At 45.8% G+C, this 10,840-nt stretch overlaps 1 protein-coding gene across 1 annotated transcript; it reads right to left on the bottom strand.

Annotated features, from left to right (window-relative positions):
• Positions 1-1,318: 1,318 nt before the first annotated feature.
• Positions 1,319-10,834, bottom strand: slc23a1 (solute carrier family 23 member 1; the record flags this gene model as incomplete). Its single annotated transcript, XM_079648617.1, has 7 exons — positions 10,680-10,834; positions 10,407-10,554; positions 9,257-9,362; positions 8,878-9,007; positions 2,495-2,638; positions 2,166-2,261; positions 1,319-1,632 (listed from the first exon to the last, which is right to left on the bottom strand). The coding sequence occupies exons 1-7, from the start codon at positions 10,819-10,821 to the stop codon at positions 1,319-1,321; spliced, it is 1,080 nt and encodes a 359-aa protein (XP_079504743.1). The 5' UTR covers positions 10,822-10,834.
• Between the last annotated feature and the right edge of the window lie 6 nt (positions 10,835-10,840).

The following is a 10,840-nucleotide window of genomic DNA, read 5'->3' as shown; positions in this document are numbered from 1 at the left end:
CAACAGTAAAACATTTCAACAGTAAAACATTTCAACAGTAAAACATTTCAACATTAAAACATTTCAACAGTAAAACATTTCAACATTAAAACATTTCAACATTAAAACATTTCAACAGTAAAACATTTCAACATTAAAACATTTCAACATTAAAACATTTCAACAGTAAAACATTTCAACAGTAAAACATTTCAACATTAAAACATTTCAACATTAAAACATTTCAACAGTAAAACATTTCAACATTAAAACATTTCAACAGTAAAACATTTCAACAGTAAAACATTTCAACAGTAAAACATTTCAACATTAAAACATTTCAACAGTAAAACATTTCAACATTAAAACATTTCAACATTAAAACATTTCAACAGTAAAACATTTCAACATTAAAACATTTCAACATTAAAACATTTCAACAGTAAAACATTTCAACATTAAAACATTTCAACATTAAAACATTTCAACAGTAAAACATTTCAACATTAAAACATTTCAACATTAAAACATTTCAACAGTAAAACATTTCAACATTAAAACATTTCAACATTAAAACATTTCAACAGTAAAACATTTCAACATTAAAACATTTCAACATTAAAACATTTCAACATTAAAACATTTCAACATTAAAACATTTCAACAGTAAAACATTTCAACATTAAAACATTTCAACATTAAAACATTTCAACATTAAAACATTTCAACATTAAAACATTTCAACATTAAAACATTTCAACAGTAAAACATTTCAACATTAAAACATTTCAACAGTAAAACATTTCAACATTAAAACATTTCAACAGTAAAACATTTCAACAGTAAAACATTTCAACAGTAAAACATTTCAACATTAAAACATTTCAACATTAAAACATTTCAACATTAAAACATTTCAACATTAAAACATTTCAACAGTAAAACATTTCAACATTAAAACATTTCAACATTAAAACATTTCAACAGTAAAACATTTCAACATTAAAACATTTCAACATTTCAACAGTAAAACATTTCAACAGTAAAACATTTCAACATTAAAACATTTCAACATTAAAACATTTCAACAGTAAAACATTTCAACAGTAAAACATTTCAACATTAAAACATTTCAACATTAAAACATTTCAACAGTAAAACATTTCAACATTAAAACATTTCAACATTAAAACATTTCAACATTAAAACATTTCAACAGTAAAACATTTCAACATTAAAACATTTCAACAGTAAAACATTTCAACAGTAAAACATTTCAACATTAAACAGGGTTGATCTGAGCCTTCATGTAACAGAGCCTCAGAGGTTGGACTCCTGCTCAGGACAAGGAGGGTTCATCTCTCTTTTCTCCCCCCCGTCTCTCCCCCCCCCCCCTCTCTCCCCCTTCCTGCCCCTCCTCCCCCTCTCTCCCCACCCCCCTCTCTCCCCCTTCCTGCCCCTCCTCCCCTTCCTCCCACTCTGATTGGTTGGCGCTGGCGGCTCTGAACCCCCTGAAGGACGGGCTGATGGGAAGCCAGCGGAGGAGGCGGGACCTTCTTATGGCGTCCATCATCAGAGGAAGGTCATAGGAGGAGGAGGAGGAGGAAGAGGAAGAGCATCGGCCCTGAACCAATCCTCGCTCCTGCCGGGACCCTGCAACAACGAAGAAGAAAACACAAGTCAGTGTGTGTGTGTGTGTGTGTGTGTGTGTGTGTGTGTGTGTGTGTGTGTGTGTGTGTGTCGTGTGTGTGTGTGTGTGTGTGTGTGTGTGTGTGTGTGTGTGTGTGTGTGTGTGTGTGTGTGAGGTGTGTGTGAGGTGTGTGTGTGTGTGAGGTGTGTTTGTGTGTGAGGTGTGTGTGTGTGTGTGTGTGTGTGTGTGAGGTGTGTGTGTGTGAGGTGTGTGTGAGGTGTGTGTGTGTGAGGTGTGTGTGAGGTGTGTGTGAGGTGTGTGTGTGTGTGAGGTGTGTGTGAGGTGTGTGTGTGTGAGGTGTGTGTGAGGTGTGTGTGAGGTGTGTGTGTGTGTGTGAGGTGTGTGTGAGGTGTGTGTGTGTGAGGTGTGTGTGAGGTGTGTGTGAGGTGTGTGTGTGTGTGAGGTGTGTGTGAGGTGTGTGTGTGTGAGGTGTGTGTGAGGTGTGTGTGTGTGAGGTGTGTGTGTGTGTGAGGTGTGTGTGAGGTGTGTTTGTTACCTGGTATTGTGTTGTCGAGACAAAAAGCCAGAAAACCTCCGACGAACATCTCTGTGGATAAGAGAACCGTCAGGATCTGATCCAGCTCTGCAACCCCTGAACACACACACACACACACACACACACACACACACACACACACACACACACACACACACACACACACACACACACACACACACACACACACACACACACACAGGTGGAGTTGGTATAATATATGTTTAAATATCAAAAATATATTGTCTATAGGTCTCTAACACACACACACACACACACACACACACACACACATGCACGCACGCACGCACACACACACACACCCTCACCTGTGTGGATGGAGGAGGGGTGTGTGTGCAGGTACGCTGGCAGAGTCAGACCGAAGAACATCGAGAACCCGAGAACAAAAAGATTTCTGGACGAGTTCAAATCCACCATCTGCAGGTTAGAGAGCCCGACAGCTGTGATCATACCTGAGGAGACACGATGATGACATCACTAACAACTGGATGACATCACTAACACCTGGATGATGATGACCTCACTAAAACCTGGATGACATCACCAACACCTGGATGATGATGATGATGACCTCACTAACACCTGGATGACATCACCAACACCTGGATGATGATGACCTTACTAACACCTGGATGACATCACCAACACCTGGATGAAATCACCAACACCTGGATGATGACCTCACTAACACCTGGATGATGATGACCTCACTAACACCTGGATGATGATGACCTCACTAACACCTGGATGACATCACCAACACCTGGATGATGATGACCTCACTAACACCTGGATGATGATGACCTCACTAACACCTGGATGATGATGACCTCACTAACACCTGGATGATGATGACCTCACTAACACCTGGATGATGATGACCTCACTAACACCTGGATGACATCACCAACACCTGTATGATGATGACCTCACTAACACCTGGAGGACATCACTAACACCTGTATGATGATGACCTCACTAACACCTGGATGATGATGACCTCACTAACACCTGGATGACATCACCAACACTTGGATGATGATGACCTCACTAACACCTGGATGATGATGACCTCACTAACACCTGGATGACATCACTAACACCTGGATGACTTCACTAACACCTGGATGACATCACTAACACCTGGATGACTTCACTAACACCTGGATGACCTCACTAACACCTGGATGACATCACTAACACCTGGATGAAATCAATAACACCTGGATGACCTCACTAACACCTGGATCACCTCACTAACACCTGGATGACATCACTAACACCTGATCATCATGACATCACTAACACCTGGATGATGATGACCTCACCAACACCTGGATGACATCACTAACAACTGGATCACCTCACTAACACCTGGATGACATCACTAACACCTGGATCATCATGACATCACTAACACCTGGATGATGATGACCTAATTAACACCTGGATGACATCACTAACAACTGGATCACCTCACTAACACCTGGATGACATCACTAACACCTGGATCACCTCACTAACACCTGGATGACATCACTAACACCTGGATCATCATGACATCACTAACACCTGGATGATGATGACCTCACTAACACCTGGATGACATCACTAACACCTGGTTGACATCACTAACAACTGGATGACATCACTAACACCTGGATGACATCACTAACACCTGGATGACATCACTAACACTCAATGGTCAAGATGGCGCTCCACGGGTGGCTGCCTGCTAGAGTTGCTCGTAACATTGTGTCTGTTTTTGTCTATTTTTCTTTACTTCTCGTTTTTTTTTTCCGTCGCACTTTATGTTAGTATTTTCAGTTATTTCCGCTGCTAGGCACAGTGCGGCTCGCTCTGAATTGAAACTATGCAGTTCCTGTGCACTGTTGGAGCTGAGGAGGAAACAACGGGGCTGCAAAGCGAGGAGAAGACGACTGCTAAGGAAGAGGAGATACAGACTCTATCTCCCATCGGTCGTTATGGGGAACGTAAGATCTCTAGCAAACAAAATGGACGAGTTAACATCACTCAAAGAGTCAGAGCGTGTTTCGTGAGGCCTCAGTTATGGTTTACACAGAGACATGGCTGCATGACAACATCCCGGATTCGATTGTGAGTCTACCCGGCTTTCAGTCTGTACGAGCGGACAGGAATTGCAGAGAGAGCGGCAAGAAGACCGGAGGGGGAGTCGCGATCTATGTAAACAACAGATGGTGCAATCCTGGACACATTACAGTGAGGGACCGTATGTGCAGCCCGGACATTGAACTGCTGGCTGTAAGTATTCGTCCCTATTACCTGCCAAGAGAGTATTCCCATGTCATTATGATCAGCGTTTACATTCCTCTCACGGCAGATGCGCCGCGGGCTGCTGACGTCATCAACTCCGTGACTGCAAGACTTCAGACTCTGCATCCCAATGACTTCATAGTAAAATATCTGGGGATTTCAACCATGTCGATCTAAAGAAATCTCTTCCCACCTTTAAACAGTATGTTGATTGCAAAACGAGGGGAAATAAAACATTAGACTTACTGTATGCTGATGTCAAGGAGGCATACAGCTCAATAGCACTCCCCCCCTTAGGCAGATCAGTCCATAACCTGGTGCACTTAAAACCCCTTTATAAACCAGCAGTCCAGCGGCAACCTGTGACTACCACTACTGTACGGACGTGGTCACAGGAGGCTGTGGAGACTTTACAAGGAGGTTTTGAGGTGACTGACTGGGATGTCCTCTGTGATGCACATGGGGAGGATATAGACGGACTCACAGACTGCATCACCGACTATATTCATTTTTGTACGGACAATATAATCCCCGCCAGAACAAGTAAGTGTTTTTCCCATAATAAACCCTGGGTGACAAAAGACATCAAGGCGTCACTTAACAGGAAAAAAGCTGCCTTCAGGAGTGGTGACAAGGAGGAGATGAAGAAGGCACAGTTACAACTGAAGAAGGAAATACAAACGGGCAAGGAGTGCTACAGGAGGAAGCAGGAGAGTAAACTGGCCCAAAACAACACCAGGGAAGTGTGGCGTGGGGTGAGAAGCATCACTGGGTATGGAAACAAGACCGACCAGGTGAAGGGAGGAGATCTACAGGAGGCCAATGACTCAAACCTGATGATGAGGTTACCACCCCTCCCTCCTCCAGCTCCTCCTCCACCTGTGACTCGCCCCCTGTGATCCCCAGGGAGCCTTTCCTCCCATCTCATCCATCTCATCCCTCTTGCCCCCCCCGGCCAGGGCTCTCTCTCAGCCCCACTGTGCATGCCCCCACTCACCATCACTGCAGAGGACGTGAGGGGAGAGTTCAGCCGTCTACACTCAAGGAAGGCTGCAGGGCCTGACGGCCTCAGCCCCAGTCTGCTGGAAGGATGTGCTTCTCAGCTGTGTGCAGTTTTTCGGCACATTTTCAACCTGAGCCTGGACATGATGACCGTCCCTGCCCTGTGGAAGACAACATGCCTGGTTCCTGTGCCGAAGAAGATACATCCACGCACACACAGTGACTACAGACCGGTGGCTTTGACATCATATGCCATGAAGTCGCTGGAGAGGCTGGTCCTTAAAGAGCAACTTGCATCTTTTTTTTTTTACTACATTTCTGCTTAATCTTGCCTGAAAATTACAATTAAAAAACTGAATGCAGGATTTGATATGTTTTACAAGACATAAGGAATTCAGAGGGAAAAGATCCGTTTTGAGCTCTGCTCTTAAAAACTGCTTTTTTTTAAGGTCATACGTCAAACGCTTCATATTACGTCACATGGGGGAGCAACTTTCTCAGACTCCTTCTCTGCCCAATCCGAGGTAGTAGTTTGTAGTTGGTTTAAGCGGTTGTGATTTAGTGAGCTGGTATTTTTTCGGTAATTTTACATTGCATTTCAACATTTGTAATCATGGTGAGCTGGAGTTTGTGCAGGTTGCACAAACACTAGCCTGTCAGGACATCGAGTCCACAGTTTCCCTCACGGGAAAAGAACCAGAGCTAGCGTTGGTTCCTGGGTGCATTGTGCATCCACCTCCCTGCAGCACATACTCTCCATAGCTTTATCAGGAAACCGTATTACATCTCTCTCCCCCCCTTCGCTGCTCTCTCTCTCTCTCTCCCCCCCCCCCTTCGCTGCTCTCTCTCTCTCCCCTCCGGTACACGGTAAGACGTAGTGTGGAGTTACATTAGGTAACGCTGTGGTGGCTGTACTGCTCCAGCCGTCTCCTTTGTGTTTGTTTCCCCCTGTCTGTGTTGTTTGTGTGTGCGTGGTGGCTGTCACTCCTGGCTCCCGGCTCAACCTCCACTCACCTGCTGCAATCAGCTGTGCACCCTCCCCGACTACACACCTGCTTTTCATCAAGCCATTTACAACGGCATATCAACGGAGGCTCCACAACCTTTCTCCGCCAGATCGTCAAGTATCAGCCGTATCTCTCTCTCCTCCGGTACACAGCACCGTAGTGTGGAGTTGCATTAGGTAACGAGATATACGGCTGATACTTGCGCATTAGTTTCTGTTATGGATCAGTATCAACAGTCCTGCCAGTAACGTTACTATATTATCAATGCTACTTTAGTTATAGCCTGATATATGATAGCTAACTTCACAATGTTGTGATGTGACGTTAGCTAACATTCTGTAGCTAACGCCGGTCACTCACCAAGATAGCTGCTCTGTTCTCCTCTGGTTCTCCTCACACCACAGCTCCATTTCTCTCCGATGGCCGTTATTTCTTCTAATCCTTGGCTGCTCCTGGTCTCTTGGACGCAGGCTAGCAAGCTCATAATTATAATCATATGCATTCGAATATATATGTTCAACCTCTTCTGTGTAAAAACTAGCATTGAGATCCATGTTTATTAATACGTAACACCGGCCGCTCTCCCCCTTGTGTCCCCCGCGTTACGTCACACGCGGGAGGTCTCGTGCGGAGGCTTTTTTATGCGGAAGGGAAAATGTCTTACTAAAACGACGCCAGATGTCACTGTAGTGTATATTTCTGAATATGTTTTGGAAAATCTAGTGTATTCATCATTTTCCTACACATTTATTCACTGGTGTCTTTAACCTGAAAGTTGTTCTTTAAACACCTCCGTACAGTGGTTGCACCATCACTAGACCCCCTGCAGTTTGCATATCAGCCTCGTATTGGAGTGGAGGACGCCATCATCTTCCTGCTGCACAGAGTACACACACACCTTGAGAAGGCAGGCAGCACTGTGAGAGTCATGTTTTTTGACTTTTCCAGTGCTTTCAATACCATCAGACCTACCCTGCTCAGCAGTAAGCTACTGGACATGCAGGTGGATGCTCCACTGGTGAGCTGGATAACCAACTATCTCACAGCTCGGCCACAGTACGTGAAGCTGCAGAACAACACCTCTGACATTACATTGAGCAGCACGGGCGCTCCTCAGGGCACGGTCCTCTCTCCCTTCCTGTTCACAGTCTATACATCAGACTTCAGACACTGCTCGCAGTCCTGCCATCTGCAGAAATTCTCAGATGACTCTGCCATTGTGGGCTGTATCACCAGAGATCAGGAAGCTGAGCACCGGAGTGTGGTGGACAGTCTTGTGGAGTGGTGCGGTCAGAACCACCTGCAGCTCAACGTCACAAAAACTAAGGAGCTAGTGGTTGACTTCAGGAAGCGGAGTACCGCCACAAGCCCAATTACCATCGTGGGCATGGATGTGGACATTGTGGACAGCTACAAGTTCCTGGGTGTCCACATAGACAATAAACTGGACTGCAGTAAAAACACTGAGGCCCTATATAAGAAAGACCTGAGTCGCCTGTATTTCCTCAGGAGACTCAGGTCCTTCAACGTCTGCAGCACTATGTTGCAGATGTTCTATGACTCGGTGGTCTCCAGTGTGATCTTCTTTGCTGTAGTGTGTTGGGGCAGCGGGGTGAAGACAGCTGATGCCAACAGACTCAACAAGCTCATCAGGAGAGCAGGCTCTGTCCTGGGAGTGGGTCAGGAGTCGTTGGCAGTGGTGTCAGAAGGGAGAATGCTGAGGAAACTTCTCAGCATTCTGGACAACGGATCTCACCCCCTGCACGCCACACTGGTTTCCTACCGGAGCACTTTCAGCCACAGACTGAGATCACCCATAACCACCACACAGCGCCACAGGAGCTCTTTGCTTCCAGTGGCAATCAAACTCTTTAACTCTTCACCCCTAAGTAAAGGGCACTGAGAACTCCCACACCAACACTATGTGCAATATACTGTAAGTACCATCACTGCAATACACTCGCTGCTATATATATAACTATGTGCAATATTAGTATTATTAATAATGCTATGATAAAGTGCAATTACGTAACTGCCACTACGTTTTAGTTTTTGCACTATAACTACTAAATACTGCTAATAATCATTGCATTGATTGTGTGACCATCTATGTTTCTATGTTTCTACGTTTCATGTTGTCTGTGGATGTTTAATTGCTCTTTTTGCTGCACTTTTAGTGTACAGTTTTGCTGCTGTGTTTATTGTGTTTATTGTGTTTATTGTGTTTATTGTGTTGTGTTACTCTGGCACAACAATTTCCTTCGGGATGAATAAACTCTTATCTTATCTTATCTTATCATGAGGACATCACTAACACCTGGGTCATGATGACGTCACTAACACCTGGACAGGTGCCCCTCACTAACACCTGGACAGGTGACCCTCACCGAACAGGGTGCAGAACATGCCCCCCAGGATGGGATCTGGCAGCGAAGCGAACAGAGCGGTGAACTTCCCCACGGAGCCCAGCAGCAGCATGATGAAGGCTCCGTACTGCACCACCCGCCGGCTGCCCACCTGCACAGGTAACACCACACAATCAATACAAATACAATTCATATGAATAATAACATGTATACCAACTATGTGCAATATATATATGCCGTTAGTAACGGTGCTATATATACCTGACTACTAAATCTCAGAACTGTTACAGGATGTGTTTTGTGTCCATTGTTTAATCTTTAATATCCCTGCTTCTTAGTTAACATGAAACTGTCTTTGGCTTTTTCTGCTGTAACAAGTGCACATTTCTGATTCCGTTACCTTGGTGATTCCCAGCACGCCTATATTTGGGCTGGAGGAGGTGGAGCCATTTCCTGTCCCCAGCAGGCCGGCGATGACGCAGCACACGCCTTCAGTGAAGATCCCCCTGGAAACCATGGCGAACATTTAGCTCCACCTTTTTAGTTTTTGTTGTTGTTTTTAGTTTTGTTTGTGCTGTGATTTCATTCATTTGTTCATCATTTGTTTGTCTATTATTTTAAATGTTTTTGTAATATTAATCTTGTGTTATTCTGTGGGGGGGGGGGGGGGGGGGGATACAAACCTGCACACCTGTATTTTTTTTTTTCTTTGAGGCTGTTCGTGTTGTTTAAGAAAAACGAAAAGAAAGTGAAAAAAGAAAGAAAAAAGGTCCCTCTGGAAAACTAAAGGTCAAACTCCTGGTGGGGGCGGAGCCTGCATCACTTCCTGTTTACCTGCTGTCTCACCTGTTGATGGCGTGCACTGGAGGGGGCGGAGCCTGCATTACTTTCTGTCTACCTGCTGTCTCACCTGTTGATGGCGTGCACTAGAGGAGGCGGAGCTTGCATCACTTCCTGTTTACCTGCTGTCTCACCTGTTGATGGCGTGCACTAGAGGAGGCGGAGCTTGCATCACTTCCTGTTTACCTGCTGTCTCACCTGTTGATGGCGTGCACTAGAGGAGGCGGAGCTTGCATCACTTCCTGTTTACCTGCTGTCTCACCTGTTGATGGCGTGCACTGGAGGAGGCGGAGCCTGCATCACTTCCTGTTTACCTGCTGTCTCACCTGTTGATGGCGTGCACTGGAGGAGGCGGAGCCTGCATCACTTCCTGTTTACCTGCTGTCTCACCTGTTGATGGACTGCATTGGAGGAAGCAGAGCCTGCATCACTTCCTGTCTACCTGCTCTCTCACTTGTTGATGGACTGCACTGGAGGGGGCGGAGCCTAGATCACTTCCTGTCTACCTGCTGTCTCACCTGTTGATGGCGTGCACTGGAGGAGGCGGAGCCTGTATCACTTCCTGTTTACCTGCTGTCTCACCTGTTGATGGCGTGCACTGGAGGAGGCGGAGCCTGTATCACTTCCTGTTTACCTGCTGTCTCACCTGTTGATGGACTGCATTGGAGGAGGCAGAGCCTGCATCACTTCCTGTCTACCTGCTCTCTCACCTGTTGATGGCGTGCACTGGAGGGGGCGTGGCTCCAGACAGGCGGGCGCAGGCGTAATAATCCCCGATGGACTCCACGATTCCTGCCATGGTGGCACTGAGCATGCCCAGCACCCCGGCAACCGTTACCACTGGCAACCCCCACTGACCTATCCGACACACAGGACACAGGTGAGCTGCTGTGATTGAATGATTTCATCTTTGGTTGATATTGTTGGGCTTTCTGGGATAAGTGACTCTGATTGGTTGGTGTGGAGGGCTGTGATTGGCTTACAGGGATAAGGGACTCTGAACCACGGCGAGGACGCCATGATTTCCCCCCGTGCGTCGGTGCGAGCCTTGTGTCCGTAGCGCTCAGGGTCACTAGGCAACATTTCGGTGAGAGTCAGGATGTAACAGACGAGCCAAACGATCATAATGGCGAGGATGATCTGA

Source organism: Notothenia rossii, assembly GCF_949606895.1.
Source record: "Notothenia rossii genome assembly, chromosome: 9".
In the NCBI taxonomy this organism is placed as follows: Eukaryota; Metazoa; Chordata; class Actinopteri; order Perciformes; family Nototheniidae; genus Notothenia; species Notothenia rossii.
This window is presented reverse-complemented; position numbering and strand designations above follow the sequence as displayed.